Genomic DNA, 23,703 nt, shown 5'->3' with positions numbered 1-23,703 from the left:
ATGATGAGGTACCTACTTTTTTGTTTGTGGTCTATTACAAAACGTTGTGAGTCCAGCAGATGAGGAGTGGAGGAATGTTGAGGTGATGCAGTTTCTTGATCATGTGGTGGTGTTGAAAGCAGAACTAAAATCACACCTGTGTGAAGTGAGGGGCACTAATATATTAAAGTCTAACATGTTGATTAGGTGATGTAATTTGTCAAAAACAAATTTGACAAACATTAAATTCTCTTTATTGTTAATGGCATTTTGAATGTTTGTGTTAGGGACAAGATGACGTAAGTTTTCCCATCATTGTCAATAGTGTTTTTAAAACAAACATTAAACCTGTATATAGGAGGGGCTAGCGCCCCTCAACAAATAATAGTGGCAAAATTGTCCGAAGATGAATCCAGATGTTGGAGAAGGAGGCATGCCACAGCATCCTCTGTCCCCCCTAAACTGGATAATCATGTACAATATTTGTGTGTACCGTAGGGCATTAAAGGAGCATTCAGTGATTTGGGTGATTTGGAAAACCACCCAGTCCGCCACGGTAACAAAATGTGCACATGCACGCTCTACAGTGGGGGGAAGTGCAACAGGCCAACAGCATGTGCACCAAGGCCCGCCCCCACTCGATCAAGGCCCCTCTCATCCTGATTGGATGAAGGTTTTGCCACCCGCCACCAAAACTGAAACTAGGGTTTTTTGACCCCAGGGGCTCACTGGGGACAGGGAGGAACTCCTTATATGGTCAGCACACTCTATAGTAGGGAGGATTATCCAGAAAAAAAGAAAAAATAAGTGATATTTGAATTAAGTCAAATCACTGTACGGTATATAATAATTGCATGTAAATGTGTGTGTTACCTTCTCTCAGAGATGAGGCCGTTCCCTCTCGCGTCCTGTTTCTGGGTGGGCGTGGTTTTGTCTTTGGCTCCTCCCATCCTGGCCTTCTCCAGAGGAGCTGGCCACGCCTCCTGTCGGGATATGAGTCCCGGCCATATCAGCGCTCATCCGCTGGAGCCACAGCACAGCTCCGTTACGCTGCGCACCTCCGCCTCCTCCTACCTGCCCGGACAGTTCATCACTGGTACGTTAGGCTGCACACCTCCGCCTGCCCGGACAGTTCATCACTGGATGGCGCTGCCTGCAAACAACCGACTGCGTATCTTAAAAGGAGTAGTTCGCCTAACAAATAACTCCTTTCCTATAAATTACACACCCCATGAAGCCTTGAATTCATGGGAACGTTTGTGTTTTTGTCACATTCCTAAAAGCCAAAAATTTGATAACAGACGGAGTGGAGTCTTGAGTAGGAGACTCACTTGTAAATAGTGCCTTTTATCATGATGAACATGTATGCTGAAAGAAAGCATGCTTAACATTCTAACATGCTAAAAGCAAACATTAAAAGTCCATAGACTTGGCTGCCACATGACGTCACGTCACATGTTGTTTTTTGATGGGGCATAAAAGTCCATAGACTTGGATGCCACATGATGTCATTTCTGAAAGCCAGACGTTGGAGGGGCTAGCGACCCTCAGAGAAAATCAATAATAATAAATAAATAAGTGTATTAAAATATGATCCATTAGATAAATCAGTGGAAACACACTATGCACTCATTTTAACATCATTCCCCCCTCCCCCTCCTTCTTTCTCGCTACCTCCCTTTCTCTCTACTCACCCCCTCTCTCTCTCCCCCATTCTCATTCTCTCTCTCTCACACACACACACTCAGTGACGGTGAGAAGCTCTCGTGACTTCATGGGGTTTCTCCTCCAGGCTCGGGCTGTGGGCGGACCCGGTGCCAGGGGCGTGGCCAGGCCAGGGGCCGTGGCCGCAGCGGTGCTGGGGGGCTCGTGGATGCTGAGCCCTCCGGGGACACACGCCCTGGGCTGTGTGTCGGACCGAGACACCCTCACACACTCTGACAAACAGCTGAAGAGGAACCTGTCTTTTGTCTGGAGGGCCCCCGACACACCCATAGGAGACATACGATTCTAGTAGGTCAATGACAGGTCTGTGTGCGTGCGTGTGGGTTGCGTGCATGTGTGTGTGGTTTCATTCCAGCTGATATTGTAATGTTATATACTTTAAACCTGCACACTGTCATACGTTAAACCTGCACACCATCTTCACTATAGCGGGTATGCGAGTGACATCATCATCATACCTGGAAGTTACGCGGGAACGCCTACTGAGTGGCAAAACACTACTTTCTGGCCTCGACTTTGGTTCATTCTATGGATAAAATCTGTAAAGATATTATACGTCATTATTGATCTGTTTCTCTCATTCTAGCATCACTGTGGTGCAGTCATATTTTGTGTACTGGGCAGGGATTGAGTCTCCTGTGCTGCATGATGGGAGTCGTAGTTCGCAGAGAGGCATGAATGGATGGGTTCCTGATTCTGAACTACAGGAAGAGAGACTGGCTGCTTCAGCAGGTATAAAATGTGAAACTTCCCTCATTCTCATTGTAGCCTATCTCTCCAGCCAATGGTGGAAAGTAACTAAGTACATTTACTTAAGTACTGTACTCAAGTACAATGTGTGGAAAAGCAGTTGGTCCTGATGATATAGGCCTCACTCAGACCTTTAAAACATTGATGCATGCTTGTTGTATGAATGTTGTGAGTGTCATGGCCGCCCCAATGCATTTCCAATGGAAGTCACATGGTTTGTAGTCCATATTTTGGACTACAAGCTGTTGTATGGCTTTCGGCTGTGTTTCGACTGCGCCCCTCCCCCTCATACAACACAAATGTTGTGTCAAACCATGTGACTCCCATTGGAAATGCATTGAGGCAAGCTGTGTCACACCCTTTGTATATAACAAGCATACAGCAAACCGTGTGAGTGAGGCCTTACCCGTAGAGGTATGGAAGTGTCTAGGAGAGGTGGCAGTAGAAGTTTTTGACTAGGCCGTTCAACAGGATCTTAGATAATGAGAGGATGCCTGTGGAATGAAGGAGAGGTGTGCTGGTGGCCATTTTTAAGAACAAGGGTGTCATGATGTGCAGAGTTGTGGAAATTACAGAGGAATGTAGCTGATGAGCCATACAATGAAGTTATGGGAAAGAGTAGTGGAAGCTAGACCAAGGCAGAGGTGAGCATTTCTGAGCATCAGTTCTCTCTGGGAGTAACAAGGATGTATACTAGGATCAGGAACGAGTACATCAGAGGGCCAGCGCATGTCAGATGTTTTGGAGATAAAGCCAGAGAGGCCATGTACAGAGGAGGGATAGCGAGTATAAAGGTAGAAGGATGTTGAGGTTGGAACTGCCAGGCAGGAGGCCTAGAGGAACACCAAAGAGATTTATGGATGTAGTTGAAAGAGGACTTGAAGTTAGTTGGTGTGAGAGAAGAGGAGGCAGACGATTCACTGTGATGACCCCTGAAGGGAAAAGCCGAAATTTACAATACTTTTACTTGTACACCACTACATCTCAGAGGCAAATATTGTACTTTTACTCCACTACAATTATTTGAAAACTTTAGTTACTAGTTAATTTATACTTTGTAGATTTTGATTATTACAAAATATACATTAACCGCTCTGTATACATTTTGGCCATTTGAAAATAGCCGATCTACAAGCTCACAATGAGTCGCGATATGACGCGTTAACTTACTTGGGAGCTTGTCACCTATTTTATAGATCACCTATTTTCAAAAGATTTACAGTATACATTGAAGAAAATGTAAAACTTGGAATGGGACATTCTGCATAATGAGTACTTTTACTTTTGGTCCTTAAAGTACATTTTGAAGTATTTTTGTACTTTTCGTCTACTCAAGTACAGATTGAATTCTGGACTTTTACTTGTAACAGAGTATTTCTATATTGTAGTATTGATACTTTTACTTAATTTTTTGTTTAAATGTACATTTTCCACCACTGCTCGTCTGTCCACAGCCCTCAGAGCCCACACAGCATCAACACTGACAGGCGATAAACTAGACGGTCCTACAACCCGAGGACCCATACCACTGACAGGCAGGATGGACATCCACACAACCCCTGCAGGACCCCTCAGAGAACTCACCAATACAGGCAGTGAGCTGGGCAGCTATGCAACTTTTAGGCCACTTACAAATCGGATGAGCAATTATACAAACTACGCTGCAATCCCAGGACCCGTAATAGGTACTACACAAAGAGGCAGTAAAAAGGACACCTATACAACTTCAGTACTACAACTAGGTGTGACCAAACGTGCAGGCAATTATATGAACAACCTGTCAACAACAGGACCACAAACAATGGCTCTCTCCCCTTCCTTGAACTCGGTCTCTCCTGACTCGCCAGAGAGTCAAACACACAGGAACCCATCACAACTAAAGACTGTTTTCATGCAGATCCATGCTGTGACTCACCCACTGTATACACATACACAGCCCCTTTTCTCTAGCCAACCACCATCCCAGACCCAACCCCTTACCTCTACCCAACCACCAACCCAACCCCTTACCTCTACCCAAACTCTTACCTCTACCCAAACTCATACCTCTACCCAAACTCTTACCCCTGCCCAACCATCAGCCCAAAACCAACACCTTACCTTTATCCAACCACCATCCCAGACCCAACCACTTACCTCTATGCAACCACTAGCCCACACCCAACCCCTTACCCAAACTAAACCCCTTACCTCTATGCAACCACCAGCCCAAACCCAACCCCTTACCCAAACTAAACCCCTTACCTCTATGCAACCACTAGCCCAAACCCAACCCCTTACCCAAACTAAACCCCTTACCTCTATGCAACCACCAGCCCAAACCCAACCCCTTACCCAAACTAAACCCCTTACCTCTATGCAACCACCAGCCCAAACCCAACCCCTTACCCAAACTAAACCCCTAACCTCTATCCAACCCCTTACCTTTACCCAAACTAAACCCCTTACCTCTACCCAACCCCTTACCCAAACTAAACCCCTTACCTCTACCCAACCCCTTACCCAAACTAAACCCCTTACCTCTATGCAACCACCAACCCAAACCCAACACCTTACCTCTACCCAAACTAAACCCCTTACCTCTACCCAACCACTAGCCCAAACTAAACCCCTTACCTCTACCCAAACACCAACCCAAACCCAACCCCTTACCTCTACCAAAACTATACCCCTTACCTCTACCCAAACTATACCCCTTACCTCTACCCAAACTATACCCCTTACCTCTACCCAAACTATACCCCTTACCTCTACCCAACCCCTTACCTCTACCCAACCACTAGGCCACACCCAACCCCTTACCTCTACCCAAACTATACCCCTTACCTCTACCCAAACTATACCCCTTACCTCTACCCAACCCCTTACCTCTACCCAAACTATACCCCTTACCTCTACCCAACCCCTTACCTCTACACAAACTATACCCCTTACCTCTACCCAAACTATACCCCTTACCTCTACCCAAACTATACCCCTTACCTCTACCCAACCCCTTACCTCTACCCAAACTATACCCCTTACCTCTACCCAAACTATACCCCTTACCTCTACCCAACCCCTTACCTCTACCCAAACTATACCCCTTACCTCTACCCAAACTATACCCCTTACCTCTACCCAAACTATACCCCTTACCTCTACCCAACCCCTTACCTCTACCCAAACTATACCCCTTACCTCTACCCAAACACTAGCCCACACCCAACCCCTTACCTCTACCCAAACTATACCCCTTACCTCTACCCAACCACTAGCCTACACCCAACCCCTTACCTCTACCCAAACTATACCCCTTACCTCTACCCAAACTATACCCCTTACCTCTATCCAACCACTAGCCTACACCCAACCCCTTACCTCTACCCAACCACTAGCCTACACCCAACCCCTTACCTCTACCCAAACTATACCCCTTACCTCTACCCAAACTATACCCCTTACCTCTATCCAACCACTAGCCTACACCCAACCCCTTACCTCTACCCAAACTATACCCCTTACCTCTATCCAACCACTAGCCTACACCCAACCCCTTACCTCTACCCAAACTATACCCCTTACCTCTACCCAAACTATACCCCTTACCTCTATCCAACCACTAGCCTACACCCAACCCCTTACCTCTACCCAACCACTAGCCTACACCCAACCCCTTACCTCTACCCAACCCCTTACCTCTACCCAACCACTAGCCCACACCCAACCCCTTACCTCTACCCAAACTATACCCCTTACCTCTATCCAACCACTAGCCTACACCCAACCCCTTACCTCTACCCAAACTATACCCCTTACCTCTATCCAACCACTAGCCTACACCCAACCCCTTACCTCTACCCAACCCCTTACCTCTACCCAAACTATACCCCTTACCTCTACCCAACCACTAGTCCACACCCAACCCCTTACCTCTACCCAACCACTAGTCCACACCCAACCCCTTACCTCTACCCAACCCCTTACCTCTACCCAATCCCTTACCTCTACCCAAACTATACCCCTTACCTCTACCCAACCACTAGCCTACACCCAACCCCTTACCTCTACCCAAACTATACCCCTTACCTCTACCCAACCACTAGCCCACACCCAACCCCTTACCTCTACCCAAACTATACCCCTTACCTCTACCCAACCACTAGCCCACACCAAACCCCTTACCTCTACCCAAACCCTTACCTCTACCCAAACCCTTACCTCTATCCAACCACTAGCTCACACCCAGCCCCTTACCTCTACCCAAACTAAACACCTTGCCTCTACCCAACCACCAACCCAAACCCAACCCCCTTACCTCTACCCAAACTCTACTACTTCTACCTCTATCCAAACTAAACACCTTACCACTATCCAAACCCAAGGTAAGGGGGCCTCTATCCAAACTCTACTACTTACCTCTACCCAAACTAAACCCCTTATCTCTGCCCAAACCTCTACTACCCAACCACCAACTCAACCCCTTACCTCTGCTCAACCACCAGCCCAAATCCTCATCAATGAAATCCACCCACCGCACCTTCAGACCCAAACTAATTTACCACCCAGTACCCTGCCCCAGGTTGAGTCCCAAACTGGTGTACCACCCAGTACAATGCCCAAGCTTGAGTCCCATACTCTTTTAGCACCCTCTGACCTTTCCCAATTTGAACCACAAACCATTTTACCATCCACTATCTTGCCGCAGTTTGAATCACAAACTGGTGCACCAACCACTATCCTGGCCCAGTCTGGTCCGGTCCACGCCCAGGGTCACACTGCTTTGGAACCAGTGAGTGCAGCCTCCTCTCTGTTGTCTACGTCAACACCTCCTCCACCTTCCTCGTCCTCACCTCTCCACCGTGAACCCTCACCTGCTCCTCGTCGCTCCGACTCCGACCTCCTGACCTCCGCCTCGCCGTCCACCCTCCATCCACTCCCCCCGGGTCAAGGGCAAAGGTCGCCGAACCGGGACGCACTCCCGCTCGACCCCAAGAACCCCCCGGCCGAGCCCGGACTGGTGTCCGACCGCGCCCCTATAGTGTTCCGCCCCCCAAATCCATTGACCCCTAACCCGGGTGGGAGACAGAAGATCGACCCCAAGCCCAAAGCGAAGTCACCCGACCCGCCTTCCGGCTCGAGTCCCCCGGACGGAGGGGTGAAGTTCCCTGGGGTGGTGGCCAGGCACGGCTGGGAGCTGGCCATGTTGCTGGGCTGCTCTGCGGGCCTGGGCGTGCTGCTGGTGGCGGGACTTCGGCGCGTGTACCGGCAGGCGTGCGGCAGGCGCACCGAGCTGAGGCTGAGGGACAGAGAGCGGGAGTACGGAGGGAGGGAGAGGGAGCGGGGGCTCATCCACGTGCAGGAGTGCGGGGACCTGGTCCGAGTCCGCAAGATCCGAGAGAACAGCTTCGTCCTGCTGGCGGAGTACGACATACTGAGTCCTCCCGGGAACTGACACGCATGCACGCACACACAGAAAGAGAGACGGACTGACTCCCAGACGTTTCCTCCAAACATCCATTGCCTCTGGCTATGGTCCCCCTATTGCTTAATGGCTTCAAAGAAAATAGTGAAAATAGCAGATCTACAAGCTCACAATGCAACACGTGGTGAGCTTGTTAGATCCACAAATTGGTTTTTCAAGCTTTGAAAATGTTTGAAACATTCGGAAAAGTTGACAGGCAGAAATAGGGATGCACGGTTGAAAGTGGTTAAATTGGCATAATGGTATGAATTGAAACGTGTGTGTAAGAGAGAGGTCTCTGGGGACTGTGTAGGCCTACTACTACCAAATAGAAAGCAATGCACAATAACAGATATGTACATATAGTCAGACAGATAGATGGCACTTATAGAGAGAGACGCAGGGCTGTTTGCTCTAAGTAAGATAAGTAGTAATGTTGCAGAGACAATATGAAAAGGTCCATTTTAGAGTCATTTATTACATGGCTGTTTTTTTCTCCCTGCCTCCGTTACGTTGCTATGGAGGCGGAGCCTTATATAGAAAATATTAAAATCTGTATTTCCTGTCTAGTGTAATGAGTGGCATACATTGAAGTGGTCATTAGTGGAAGGGTTTTTGTGTTCTGCCCTGTTTGCAATTTTAAATTGCACATTCATGGCAGGCAGTGCATAGTCTTCAATCGAACCTCTGATCTGGCTAGACGATATGACTTCAAACCTGTTTCATGATTATTTAAAAGTAAACCTTTGCCTCAATTGCGATTAATGAATGATTATTTTTATAAATATGGGTTAGGGTTTTTATAAATATGTAGTGAAAATAGCAGATCTACAAGCTCACAACTCTTTGCGATGCGACACGTTGTGAATTTCTAGATCGGCTTTCATATTTTTTTGTACGCCACCGGGCAGGGTTTTATAATTGATTTAGCCAATTATAAAAAATCTAATTAGACTCCGTGTCTATTCGTTGATATAATTATAAGTAGACATCACTTAAGTTGATATTATCATAATTCAGAAAACAGCACTTTTGATTTTCTCATCAATTTATTTTCGTGTAGGCAAAACTCTATACAACTTTGCCTGGAAAATGTTCCTCAGATCATTGGATTTGTAAAACAACCCCAAAACCTCAATATAATATATTATGGATTGTGTAGACCATTTACTGTTTGTCTTTACCCATGCATTCCCTGTTGATGTACTTTTGTAGGCCTACTCCCTACTCTATGTGCTGTTTAGTATTTTTCCTGCTGAAGACAGGAGCCGACTACCTGAATAAAGTCCCTGCAGTTCCTGTATCCAACCACAAGGTGTCAGTGTTGTACAACAAGAAAACTAGTCAAACCCAAGCAATAACATCAGCAGCAACATGTGAACATTGGGGTGGAGTGGGGACAGACTGGGGACAGACGAGACAAATTAACACTTCCATGTATTTTATTTTATATTAAACGTATGAACAGAGACGTTTCGACTCTCACTCTTGGTTCTTCTTCACGTCACTCACTTGTTCTATTCACCTTCTAACTGAGGCCTGCAACACCAGCTGAACATGAAGTTATAGTCCAATGGGTTCCCTTCAATGGAGTCCCTCCCACTTATTTTCCTAACTTTTCCAAACATTTCCCATGAAGATGAACACTCAAAACTCCTGCATTGTCCTTCTAGCCACAAATACATTCTTTGTTTTGGTAACGGCAAGAAAATGACTGTAAAAAACAATACAAATAGTCATACGATAAAAGTCGTTATAATAGAATTAAAACAGACCCGGTGTGAGTAATGCCCTAAGGAGTTAACGACCCCCCCCACCCCCCTGCTGGTTCACACACACACACTCTGTCTTTAGTTCACATCAGTGGTTCCCAAACGTTTTAGCTCAAGACCCAAAAGAGAAATGAGACATTTACCCGGGACCCAAACTAGTGAAAATAGCAGATCTTGAAGAGCACATTGCATCGCTTCGCGCCGCATTGCGAGCTTGTAGATCAGCTGTTTTCACTTAATATTTTAGGCTACTTTTTTTATTCATGAATTTCTTAGATTCTTAAAAAAATGAAACATATATTTTTCTAAATGTAGGAGGGGAAAAAAAGATTTTTACTCGAGTCGTGACCTGTAAAAATTGGTTCAACCTACATATTGGGTCCTGAGTCCTGAGCCAGTGGTTGGGAACCAGTGGTTTACATGGTCTATAAAATTGTAACTGGAAAATTGTAAAACATTTTTGTAACGATAAGCATCCGTACACCCCCAGCAAAATAGCTGATAACAGTGTTGTTTTTGGCAGCAAATTTTGATTTTAGTTTTAGTCATAGTCTCTTCAATAGTTTATTTAGTTTCAGTCACATTTTAGTCACCTGGAATGTTTTAGTGTTAGTCTAGTTTTAGTCGACTAAATATCATAAGATTTTAGTCGACTTAATCTACAGTTGATTTAGTCGACTAAAATGTATTTTGGCGGGCCTTGATGCCGTCGTAATGACGTAATTTTACACTTGCTGAAAATAGCCGATCTGCAAGCTCGCAGCGCGACGCGTTGTGAGCTTGTAGATCGGCTATTTTCAGCATGCAACCAAGTGTAAAATGAATTATACTGGAGCTCTTGTCCATTAGTCCCTTCCTAACATTTTAGTCTAGTTTTTATTTGTTGACGAAATTGTTAGTATATTTAGTCTTAGTCATCATATCTTAGTTTTCATTTAATTTCCATTTAGTTTGTCAGTGAAAAAACGTGGTCGAACATTTTCGTCTTAGTTTTAGTCGACAAAATCAACACTGGGTGGCTGTGAATATGTACAGTACAGGCTCTTATTACCCAATAAAACTAGATTATGTTCATTAAATTCAGAATAGTTTAATTTCAGCATTTATTAGACTGTACAAAACTAAAAGGTTGATTTAAATAGAAAACATTAGACTCCTTCACCAATAGATTTATTTTAAATGTTTGTTTTTAGCATTTTGTTCCCAAACCAGCATTGTTTCTTGGAATGAAAACACTAAACTCTCTAAGTAAGCAGCTTCCCAAAAAGATCATCATAAGTTAAACCAAAGTGTTACTGGAAAAAGGGCTTTATTGTTCCAAATGAGAAAAAAAAATAGTATATTTTTCAAAAGTGCTTTTTTTTTTAGTTTTTCTTTTTTAGTTTTTAATGGATTTAACGGCAAACTCAATCTCAAAACACAACACAAGTAAATGTTCCCTGGCATTAACTTCTAGTAGAGAAAGAACTGCTGCGTTTTTCTGATATTTAGCTGTGTTTTTTCGAAAGCGTCAAGTCTGCAAGGACCTTAAAAAAATGTAAAAAAATTAAATAAAACCCCACCCCTCCACCTCCCACGGTAGGGACGCGCTGAGAGAAAAAAATAACAAGCAGTCCCCCTCCCTGCGTCTCGCAGGAAAACTGAGTTTTTGATACAAAAACAGCAGAAAGCACTTTGTGAGTTTGTCTGTGTTTGTAGAAAACTACACCTATGGAATTCTTAAAGAGTTTTGTTTCTTTCTGTTTCTGTCATGGTGATCATCTACTTGCGCGGCGGCGCGCTGAGGTCTCTCTCGGTCAGTCGCGATAAGGCACTTCTGGAACTGTTGTATTCCTCCGTGGGAGAAGAAGCTAGTCCCCATTGGTCACAGTATTATGAAATACACACTCATGCATGTACACACACGCACGCACGCACACACACACACACACACACACACACACACACAATCAAGACAGTTGTCACAGAAACGGCTTGTCCTTCTCAGACGGGTTGGAGGGGTATTAACTTCACCGCCTAGATAGAGAGACAGAGAGAGAGAGAGACAAGACAGGAGGGTATAATGAGAGAAACAACATATTTTAGTTTGATAAAAAAAACATAATCTGTAGAGGAGAATGCCTTTTTCGCAGAGCTTTTGCCCAGGTTATGCCTAAACCTAACCTCACAAACTGTATATGTTTCTTTTCCCTTTTTACCTCCTTTATGATGAATTCCTGTTCTCTTTTTTTTGGCTACATAGATTTTAGAAGTGTATTTGTATGTCTCTAAATGTTTTAATGATTTGAACAAGGTGGACCCTCTTGTAAACAAGTGTAATGCTTTATTGGGTCATCCACTCACAGTTAACAGTCTTTGTATTGAGTTGTGCTAGACATGTACTGTAATTCTGCAAACTGTAAATAAATATTTCAATCAATCAATCAAAAAACACTATGCCTAAACCTAACCTTAACCTCAGAAAAACTATGCCTAACCCTCTAAACCTCACACCTCAAAACCACGGCCACCTGGGAAAATGCTCTGAGAAAAAGGCTCTCCCATCTGTAGAGAGGAAGACACAACTTGGAAATTACCAAAACCTCCACCTTCATCAACAGCAACAACAGCAGCAGCAACAACATTGTGCTTTTGAAGAGAAATAAAGCCTGCATGACCACAACATTGCAATGTAGGCAGGCAGAAATAGCAAAAAAAACAAATGCATAATTTAAATTAAATTATTTCAAGTTTTAGATCTAAAGTGAGGGGTTTTCTTGACCGTGTTTAGACATGTATGGTACGGAATGTGTTTAATCGTGAACATAACGTATAATTGTGACAGCCCTAGTTGTTACTGGATACAGGCTGATGTCAAATCAGCTCAGTATCCACAGCAGCACAGGAACAGTTTAAATATACAGTAGTGTCGCGTGCCGAAAAATACCTGTTCTTCAAGCTCACAACGCATTGCACATGCAACGCATTGTGGGCTTGCAGATCAGGTATTTTCCACGCCGTGACACCGCTGTATGACTGGGCGTTACAGGATCTGTTCAGCAGACATCATTTCTTTCACAATAGAGCAGTTTATTCTGATCAGAGAGATTATTACATGAGATGAGACATTTCTGTTGGGATTGGTCCACCGTTTGGGATTATAAACAGAATTAAAAGGCTTCGTTTAAACACAGCTGCTAACATGTTGGTAGCTAATGCCAGTGGTGGAAAGCAACCCAGTACTGAAGTACTGCACTTTTTTGGTACTGCACTTTTTTGGTAATTGTACTTGAGTATTTCCAATTTGCAATACCTTTACTTCTACTCCACTACATCTCAGAGGCAAATATTGTACTTTTACTGCACTACAATTATTTGAAAACTTTGTAGATTTTAATTATTATTACAAAACATACATTAACCACTTCAGCACTACTGTATACATTCCATCCATTTTTCCACCGCTGGCTAATGCTAGCTGAGACATGGCAGCGTAGTCGTTACACACAATATCAAATTAACATTAGGATAAAATATAATGATCCATTTATGTGAAAATGCCTTTGGCTTCACTGAGGCAGAATTAAAAACAAACAAGAATCACAAAAGATACAACAATAATAAACGTAACGTAATTATATTGAAGCATAAAAGTAATTAATTAAAAAACATTCCGACGTTTGACAGTTCTCTACTCACTCATGCATGGTCGTAGTGTTGAAATTGCGACCCTATCTCAACAACAGACTAGACTGTAGAGGAAGGGAATGAGTTAGTGAGGTTAATGTTGGAATGTGGCCCTATCTAAAGAACAGGTAGAGGTTAGACAGTAGACAGAGGAATGGAATAAGGCCCTATCTCAGCATCTGACTGAGAGGCGAAGTTGCTTTTCCTCCACGAAATTCGCGATGCCCCCTTCTGTGACCCACGCGGGACTGCCTCTCACATGAGCAGACCGCATTAAATAGCCAAACCAGATGGCACTGTGGCATCGCCGTTAAGCATTAGCCTTCCAATCCCAGTGCCTCGGGTTCGAATCCTTCTCATCACAGTGTTTATTTTAAGGTTAGGTCTTAGGCCCACTCGGCCCACTTAGTGAGAAAAGACTATAGCAATAAGAAAAGAAGGTAGCAGTAGTTAGGCAAAAAGAAAAAAAAACAATTACAATGACGGAGTCTCTGGCGGCCATGAGCAACGTTAAGAGAGGCACCGCCAAGCGAGTCGTCAGGCGAGCGAGTCCCTGGAAGGAAAGAAACATACGCAATGGGCTATATGCTGACAACACTTCCGCGTTCAGCTTCCTTGGTCTCAATTGCGCATGTTTCTTTCCTTCCAGGGAGCAACATGGAGTCCACCGTACAGTCTTCGCTCCCTAACCTTATTTAATTAACCTTGCTGCAATAGAGAAAGGGAAAAGGTATAGTGTGAGGCATTATGGGAAGAGAGAGAGAGGGTGTGTATGTGTGTCACGGTGACGTGCGTGTGTGTGTGTGCGTGTTCTTCTAACCTTTTGCCTGGAGGCCATCCAGGTTTTGATGCTGGGCACAAGGATGGATCCCAGGAGGATCTGGGCTGGGTGGTAGATCAACAGAGGCACCGAGATCACAGACAGATGCTCATACCCTGCAAACACGATCTTTAACATGGGAATACCTGCACAGAGAGAGAGGCAGAGAGAGAGATATGAGAGAGAGGCAGAGGAAGTTAATAAAGGATGAACTGAAAGAGTCTCGTGAAGATAACATGGGCATGTACGTGTGTGTGTGTGTGTGTGTGTACCAACCCAGTGTGAGTGATTTGTGTGTAGAACAGAAGATGATGGCCACAGTGTCAGCGGGGGTGAAACCAGAGCCAGCCCTGCGACAGGACACACACACACACACACACACACACACACACACACACACACACACACACACACACACACACACACACACACACACACACACACACACACACACACACACACACACACACACACACACACACACACACACACACACACACACACACACACACACACACACACACACACACACACACACACACACACACACACACACACACACACACACACACACACACACACGTCAATATACTGTTTCTGCATGCAGGATTGAAAAATAAAAACTAGTAAACACGCTCTAAAAACTAACAAAAACTAAAAAGTCAAAACTAACTAAAACTAAAAATCCAAAACTATTATCCGACATACTTCGTTAAAGGGGAACTTTGCCGCTATTTAACACATCTCGAATGGCATTTCACTACAAGAATCATTATAAAAGGCCATTCAGAAATCGAGGATTGGTCATTATAGTGGAACTGTTAATCAGTTGGAATGAGTCTCACCTGGTAGAGAAGGCAAATGTCAGCAGCATGAAGCTGATCTGTATGAAGAATACTAGAGAGAGGGACACACACACACACACACACACACGGTCAGAACAAAGAAAAGATTTTACAGGCAGTTGTAGACACACACACACACACACACACACACACACACACACACACACACACAGAGCAGTTGTTCTTACTGATGACGACCACCAGCAGCAGGCTGCTTCTGTCCAGGGTGATGTTGTCACTGCTGAAGGTGTCGCAGAAGGTGGAGTAGATGATGAGCAGCAGAACCAAAGAGTTGATGTTCGCAAACGGAACCTTACGACGCTCCAGACACTCTTTGAGGAACTGCCGACACACCTGCACACGCACACACAATATACTGTAACTACCGTATATTGCAATTTGATTCAAAGCAATTTACAGTAATGAAGAACAACACAAGGTAATACATCAAATGCATACTAAACTAAGAACCTATCATCTGTCTAGCGGTAGAATATCCATACATTGAAACTATAAACATCTATAGAATGCCAGATCAATAATGACCTGGCATCTGTCTACATATTATTACACAAGGCGTTGTTACACTGTCATTTTTCTGATCAGGTTTCCCTACATGGTGCTGATGAGCCAAAATATAGGACACAGTAAAAAAAAAAAAAAAAAACACCAACACCCTTTTCTGCTTGTAGAAAACTTTACTGTAGTAACGTTTAGATCCCTTCAGATCTTCAGATTTAAAATGAGCCTGAAGAAAATCAGAAGGGATCAAAACAATGTTTCAATGTTTTCTACAGAGTGGAAAAGTGAGTTGCGAGCCCTGTTGCACTCTCAGACAGACAGACGGACAGACAGAGTACCAACCTGACCCAGGATCAGAGGAACGACTACTGTCAGGGAGAGCTGAGAGAAGATGGAGGAAAAGGGAACGGAGGAAGAGGAGCCAAGCTGAGGAGAGGAGAGTTACATACAGTACTGTATATATGCAGCAGCAGTAGTACTATAATGTGAGGTCAATATGTTTGTAAAGTTGATGTAAAAGCTTGTGTGGTTTGTGAACTTACAAAGAGCAGCAGCAACACTGGAGTTATAACAATACCCTGGAAGAAAGACACAGCACTGTTAGACACACAGACACTAGGCCTGTCATCGACCTAATTGTAATTATTTGAGATAATCACATTTTGCTTATTACATGGCTTGGTTGAATGCTTGATTCTGATTGCTCAATCGTTGAATTCAGCGGTGTGTTATTTCTTGATAACGGACCGCTCCGCTCTATAACAATGTCACTTAAATAAACATTGGTCTCAAGAATGTTTTTGAAAACATTTGAAGTGAGAAATAGATGCAGTACCCAATTTTATTCCATTTGATCAACACTCACTTCCTTGTTTCTGAGGCGACTCGTTGCGCTCTGTGGGGGCAACTTGGAATACTTTCATTAACGTAAGCAAGGAAAAACTTAGTTTTGTTGTCACTTTTGGGTCAATTTATTAATTTATGTATTAAGTAGCCGTGTAATAAGCGGGATAATGTATGGCTGAGTGGTCATTGTTTATAGATAAATCACCTTCAGGGTGATTAACCTTAATCACCCCATCAGTGATTTATCTATTTTGACAGACAGACAGACAGACAGACAGACAGACAGACAGACAGACAGACAGACAGACAGACAGACAGACAGACAGACAGACAGACAGACAGACAGACAGACAGACAGACAGACAGGTAATGTCTTACCAGGAAACTTCCAAATGCTGAGTTAAAGATGGCCGCCGCCTGGAGAAACATCACATGTTAACATACATCTAGATCAGAGGGTTCCCAAACTTTTCAGGTCGAGACCCAAAAGAGAGATTAGACGTTTGCCCAGGACCCAAACTAGCACTACTTCTGAAACATTTGTTTTCCAATTTATGGGATTTCTAAAGCCCTAACCACACCAACGGGTGTGGTTAGTCAAAGTCGCCATGCAACTCCTTGGGTCCAAACGGTTGCAAGGAGTTGCATGGTGACCCTTTGGTGTGGTTTGGGCCATTGAATTCCACGCGTTGAATCATTTGGGACGACGTGCATCAACGTGCAACAAGACATAACACACCGCTGGGAAACCGTCTCGACCCTTTGGTGTGGCTTTAGATTTTTCGTTTGTTCTTTTATGAAATTACCAGGGTAAAATAAATCATTGAATTTTGTTTTTAATTCATGAGATTATTGCTTTTTTGTGGGAATGTTTATTGAAAATGTTTTGAAATAATAATTTGAAAACAAAATGTAGGAACCACAGAATAAAGTGTACCCATAAAAATGTGTCACAAATGGGTCCTGTTTGGGAACCAGTGATCTAATCTAACATGTCTGCAGGTTTCCTGCGTGCGTGCGTGCGTGTTACCTCATTTCCTCCTACAGCCTTGGTCAGTATGACAGCAGAGGAGACAGGAGGGGGCATACAGCCCACCGTCTGGATCCTAGGAAACCACAACAACAGTCTGTCAGAGGTCACACCTGATACCAGTGTTGATTTCGTGGACCAAAAACTATGACGATAAATGTGCCATAAATGTCAACAGATAAAAAAAATAGACTAAAATGTTCAGGAGGGACTAGATAAAAGTAAATTGTACTTTTACTCCACTACATTTAGGTAGTGGACCCCAACTTTCGCCACTAGGTGGGGTTGGCGAAAGGGCCTTTCTGTGTGGAGTTTGCATGTTCTCCCCGTGTCCCCTAGGGAGGGTACTACTAATGTATCCATGCAGTAATCCTGGTCTCTATACTGAATCCTACTGGCCAGCCGGGGTGCCTGATGGAGGGGAAAGGAACTGGTCGGAATAACGTGTTCCTTCCACACGCTACGTTCAACAGGGGAAAGTCCCCCTGTCAGGTGAAAAGAAGCGGCTTGGACTCCTCATGCATTGCAGGAAGCATGATGTCAGTCCGTTGCTCTCCCCAGGTTGGCAGAGGGATTGACACTGGGTGAAAAAATGGGTTACAAAAATCGTGGGATAAAAATATTAAGATAAAAAAGGGTGGTTGGTGTAGGTCTATTACAGCCTGTACAGACCAGCTACTCTCTACACAAGTGTGTGTTCACTGCTATTGTTAATGCCACTATAGCATTATCAGTGAACATGCACAAACCTTCAATGTGAGAATATTGACATTTTGCTGGAAGATCTCTACCCTCTCTCTCCCGTCTGCAATATACAACTTGCTCAGGGCAGGGGAGAAACATCTCTGCTCTATATGTAGAGTTTGTGCAGCTTGAGTTCTTGACATAACTTGTGATTTGGCACTATAATAAAATGTAATTGAGCTGGAAGATGACTTCAGTCTGAACAGATTTTGAGTGACCGCGAGTCGCAACACGTACGCCGTGCGTGCGCGCCACAGCCCCACACACACAGTACGGTGAATGGAGACCTTTGTAGGGTTGCATTCAACCCATGACACACTTAAGGTAGAGTTCTGCATAAAGAACTATATTCATCACACACACACACACACACACACACACACACACACACACACACACACACACACACACACACACACACACACACACACACACACACACACACACACACACACACACACACACACACACACACACACACACACACACACACACACACACACACACACACACACAGAGAGAGAGAGATAGAGCCTGAGCGCGCCTACCCTTTGAGCAGCCATTGGTCGATGGCTGTGAGAGCCAACACTTTTAGTAGCAACCAGACAGCCAATGGGAAGAAGAGGAGGGTAAAACACTGGACCAACAGATGGAGACGGACGTGAAGAACAGCACTGGTCAACTCCTGAGAGAGAGAGAGAGAGAGAGAGAGAGAGAGAGAGAGAGAGAGAGAGAGAGAGAGAGAGAGAGAGACAGAGACAGAGACAGAGAGACACAGACACATTCATGGTCTTCAGAAAACATGTTCTATCTCTGTCTGTCTTGATTGATTAATTACTTTATTAAAGTCGTTTCAGACGGGAAGCGACTGACGCGCCTTGGTACTTCATTTTCAATCTCCCAGGCGGGAGATTATGGGAGAGACCCATGGTTAGCAGCTTTATCGTGGTTTATCCAAACCAACAACCCTGAATATGCAATGACCAGACACTATAAAGCTGCTAACCATTGGTCCCCAGCCTCCCACAAATTTCGGGGAATAGAAAAAAAATCATTGCCCCGCCACGGGGAGGCGATGATTTTCTTCTTGCTCTGAGAGTGTTTTATTGTAATGTTTTCAATGTGCCCTTGTATTTCCTTTCTTTATATATGTGGCCTCATGGCCCTTATTTGTGTATGTTCACTGTTGTTGGCCCTTATTTGTGTATGTTCACAATGTTTTGTAATTTTTTCATGGCTTTTATATGGTTGAATCACTGTTTTACTTTATTTAATTTACTGTTAAAACAGTTTAAGTGCCAGGGACGTTAAGACGAGCCCGCTTTCACTATGTACTGATTGCCAGGGACGTTAAGACGTAAGACGTTAAGACGTATTTTTTATTATTTTTTTCTTTTTATCCATATTTTGAAAATTCCTCTAATCTGGTGTGCAGGTGATGACATGCACATGCAATGTCCCATTGCCAAAATGGCACCCCCGACCAAAACTAGGGCCCCGCCCCTTGGCGCTGAAAGATTAAACAGCGTTTTTTCATAGCCATACTCATAACTGTATAGACTGCTGGCAGTATGTGGTTATTACGTGCCAACATGGCCATTTGTCATTGGCTCATTGATAGCCCAGCCCTCACCTACCCTGTATTTAAAGACTTCTCTGAATGCTGCCACCTTTATGACTCTGATAAAGACTGCATAGGTCGAAACGTCGTTTTTGTATACTAGCACCTAATAAAAAGGCTTAAAATGTCTGTGTTGCTCCAGTGTCCTCTCCTCCTTTTGCAACATGTGTCCTTATTCGGGCGCCACTGGCCTAGTGGTCAAGGCGCATGCCACATATAGGCTCTGGCCTGACAGCGGGTCGCATATCCGAGTCTCGTTCATGACAACCCTTGCTGCATGTCTCTCCCCTTCTCTCTCTCTCCCTCTTTCCTGTCCATCTACAATTCTACACTGTAACTATCAATAAAAGGCACAAAAGCCAAAAACAAATCTTTAAAAAAAAACATGTGCCCTTGTTCCTGTGATGCACCGGACCAGCCGTTCCAGGATCAAGGTGCGTTGGTAAACTCCCTTTGTTCTTACCTCAGTCTTCAGAGACAGTCCGCTGTTGAAGAAAATGATGGCCACAGCTAGATAGGCTATGGTGATCTCTGGCTTCAAAGGACCTGATGGGGGGGGGGGGGGGGACAGAAATGGAGATATATCCTTTTACGGTCATGTCAAATCTAATAACTTAATGAATGCAAGCACGCATGGAGCTCTAACTCTGCTTTTGGAAAAGGGGGCATTCCAACCAAAACACTTGGGTTGATTAAGTTACCGAATATACACAGTATGTATTGTATAGGCTGTGGCTTCAGGGAGGAATGTGACCGGTAGATGGTAAATTAAATGTTTTAACAATTTGTGCCATAAATACTTTGTTGACCGGGGTCCCCTAGGGCTCTATTGGTCTGCTTCTTTTGTCTCTCAGTCTGCACCAAATCTCAGAGACGCCCCATCCCTCCTTACCTTCAAAACCACCCTGAAAACACAGCCGTTTAGACTAGCCTTCCTGAGTTGTTCAACTTGTTACTTTTAGTGTTTTATTGCTTTCAATTCTTATCTTTTACTCCTTTATCTTTTCCTAATAAAGTTGTGATTTTCTCTGATCTCTCCCCTGCACCCCACACATATAAAGCGTCTTTGTATTGAATACTTGGAAAAGCGCTATATAAATCCCAGATATTATTATTATTATGGATGAACGTGCATTTCGCAACATTATCAGGATTGGTTTTCAAAACAGTGGGTTTTGTTAGCGGCGGTTTCCGGCGCTGTTCAATTCATATCAGGGCGAGACAGAGGTAGTGAACTGGTTAGTTCTTGTTAGTAATTGTTGAAGTTAGGTTGTCATGTAATTTACTGAAATATAGACCAATATTGATTAATTTCAATTAATGAGCCAATACAGAGTAATACCGCCATCTACAGTATACAAGTCAGCTCACCCTGCCTCACACCACTTGATTGATTATTAAAATCACACCCGTGTGAAGTGAGTGGTGCAACTTCGTGTGGGGGTCCCCGGGGGGTCCCCGGAACATCCAGAACAAACACATCCAGTGTGTTTGTTAGGTTGCGCACAGGTGGTGAAAAACAACCATGCTATTTTCGTGCTCAGACCCAGGCACCCAGGCAGCCAGCCAGCCATGCAGCCAGCCACACACATAGCTCCGTAAGGGAGTGGTTGCACCACTCAAAAATGAAGAACTAAATCTATATCGTTCTCAAACTTTTGAATTTCAAGGACCTCCATATAACTCTCAGATCTACATACCTGTTAAAGGTCAATTTAAAACCCCCCTTAAGGAACCCCTCAGTCAGTCCGCTGCCTGGACCCCACTTTGAGAACAACTGATTTATTACACCCATTAATAAACAATCATTTATAGCCTACTACCTTGACCTTCATACCAACAGCACGCTGAAAATACGTTTTGTCACTACATGACATACATTAAAGTGAAGTATATGCTGGGGCATTGTTCAAGTTAGGTTCTCAAAGTGGGGTCCTACACAAGCTTCCAGGGGGTCCCCCAGCAAAATGAGGAACAGTTTAATTTCACTATTATTTCACCAGCTCAGAAGTTATAGTTAGTTATGTAGAGAATGTACAGTACGTATGAATGACTATTCAGATCATAGGCCGGGTTCATTATCTCCACTACTGTTATCTCACCACCTACAGTAGAGACAGTTGTTCAAAAACCATCTCTCATGGGCGTCTCTGACCGTCCCTCCCTGGCACAAAATCATTTTGAATTGGCAGTCCTGAGTCCACACAGTCTAATACGTATCAATTTTGGGGGTCCATTGATATGACAATGGTTGAGAAATATATTGTTACTAGTCTACAACCCTAACCCTGTATTGAAGTAACCACACAACAAGTCAAACAGAAGCTTATCTCCTGTGTGATTATGAGACGGAATTCAATACCACAGTAACCACACACAGTGTACAACTGTACATGTATGTAAACATCAGTATATACAGAACACACACACACACACACACGCACACACACACACACACATGTGCCCTCTCCCTACGCTCATTCTGTAGCTCCGAGATGAATGAGCGTAGGGAGAGGGCAGGCACATATGGGGCTAACACACACACACACACACACACACACGTCTCTCATCACTGCTGGAGTGTGTAATATATTCTGTATATGTATATATGTATGTGGGCCACCGAGGGGGGCGTATGTTTACATCACTGCCAGTGCCAAACTAATGCAACGTGTCACTGGATTCATAATCACGCGTCACTACCTGCCAAAAACACACACACACACACACACACACACACACACACACAGTGAAGTCTCATCACTGCTAGTTGATGTCGAAATACTCAGCTAATGAAGTCAGTGAAGTTTCAAATGAAGACAAAGGTGTGAATACCAAATAAATACATAAATAACCACAAGTCTGTCAGGCCAAACAATATGAGATAAACAACAATAACATAAACAAGAGGTGATAGATAACTATAGTCTGTGAGATAACGAACAATCATAAAAGAAGACGTGATAAGAAGAGATAGTTATTCTTCACCTCCTATAACGCCGAAGCTGGGCTGCAGTTTGGCCGATAAGATAACAACCACTATGCCGATCATAAACCATTCCTTGCGGATCCTGGCCACCAGACCCATATTCCTGTGCCCGTCAGAGCCGCAGATCAGCGACCTCCCCCCGGGGAGCGTGTGTCACACACCCCCGTCCCTCCTGGAGCACAGTTGAACTCAACAACTCCTCCTCTGTGTGAGATCCTTCTACTGAAAAGCTTCTTGTCTCAGGAAAGGAAACTGAACCTACTTCCTGATACATTTGCAAATCCGCCGTAGTTACCGTAATGACCACAATAATCCGTCGCTGGTACCGTAATAACGGTAACAACATCGCACGAGGCAAATCTAGCTCCGTTTGGAACCTCATATCTACAGTAGCCGAGGTGCGTGCGTGCGTGCGTGCGTGCGTCAAAGTCGAACCGGGGCAATTTTAAAGCAGTCACGCAACGCAGGCAGTGGAGCCACCCTTCATTGATTGACGGGAAATTCCCTGGCGGTGACGGAGACGCAACGCTGACGCGCCCGGTGGAGCCCCGCAGGCAGTGGAGCCACCCTTCATTGATTAAAAAGGGAAGGGAACATTCCCTGACGGTGACGGAGACGCAACGCTGACGCGCCCGGTGGAGCCCCGTGATTGAATACAGCAAGAACATGTTCACATGGTACAACATAAAACACATATAAATAGTCAATATTGGTCATCAAGAATCACAAGCAACCTAATATCTTGATTATCTGTACAGTGAGTAGGCTACTATGCACTATGAGTATACACATTACGGCTACATAACATTATAAATTATAAATCTAATAAAATTATAAATTATACATCTGTATAGTAGTGTATATTTGTATGTCTTTAAATGCTCTGAATCTGATGAATTTAAACTGCAGAGGACCTTTTTGTATTGATCTGTAATTTCCCTGAACTGGACC

At 44.2% G+C, this 23,703-nt stretch overlaps 1 protein-coding gene across 1 annotated transcript; it reads right to left on the bottom strand.

Moving 5' to 3' along the window:
• Window positions 1-10,822: 10,822 nt before the first annotated feature.
• slc10a7 (solute carrier family 10 member 7) lies at window positions 10,823-23,112 on the bottom strand. Its single transcript, XM_079490497.1, has 12 exons — window positions 22,752-23,112; window positions 20,227-20,309; window positions 18,691-18,827; window positions 17,399-17,474; window positions 16,747-16,785; window positions 16,065-16,100; window positions 15,865-15,948; window positions 15,189-15,354; window positions 15,001-15,052; window positions 14,432-14,505; window positions 14,156-14,301; window positions 10,823-11,685 (listed from the first exon to the last, which is right to left on the bottom strand). Exons 1-12 carry the CDS (start codon window positions 22,849-22,851, stop codon window positions 11,653-11,655), a joined length of 1,026 nt encoding a protein of 341 aa, XP_079346623.1. The 5' UTR covers window positions 22,852-23,112; the 3' UTR covers window positions 10,823-11,652.
• Window positions 23,113-23,703: the final 591 nt, after the last annotated feature.

This window comes from Electrona antarctica (assembly GCF_951216825.1).
Source record: "Electrona antarctica genome assembly, chromosome: 21".
Taxonomy (NCBI): domain Eukaryota; kingdom Metazoa; phylum Chordata; class Actinopteri; order Myctophiformes; family Myctophidae; genus Electrona; species Electrona antarctica.
The sequence above is the reverse complement of the archived record's forward strand: the minus strand, read 5'-3'. Positions and strand labels throughout refer to the sequence as shown.

Excerpts from the sequence above, each read along its gene's own strand:
- slc10a7 (XM_079490497.1), bottom strand. The coding sequence starts at position 22,851 with ATGGGTCTGGTGGCCAGGATCCGCAAGGAATGGTTTATGATCGGCATA. Across the intron at positions 15,355-15,864 it reads TTCCTCTGATCCTGGGTCAG|GTGTGTCGGCAGTTCCTCAA; the intron begins GTTGGTACTCTG and ends GTGCGTGTGCAG. Across the intron at positions 14,302-14,431 it reads ACACAAATCACTCACACTGG|GTATTCCCATGTTAAAGATC; the intron begins GTTGGTACACAC and ends CTCTCTGTGCAG.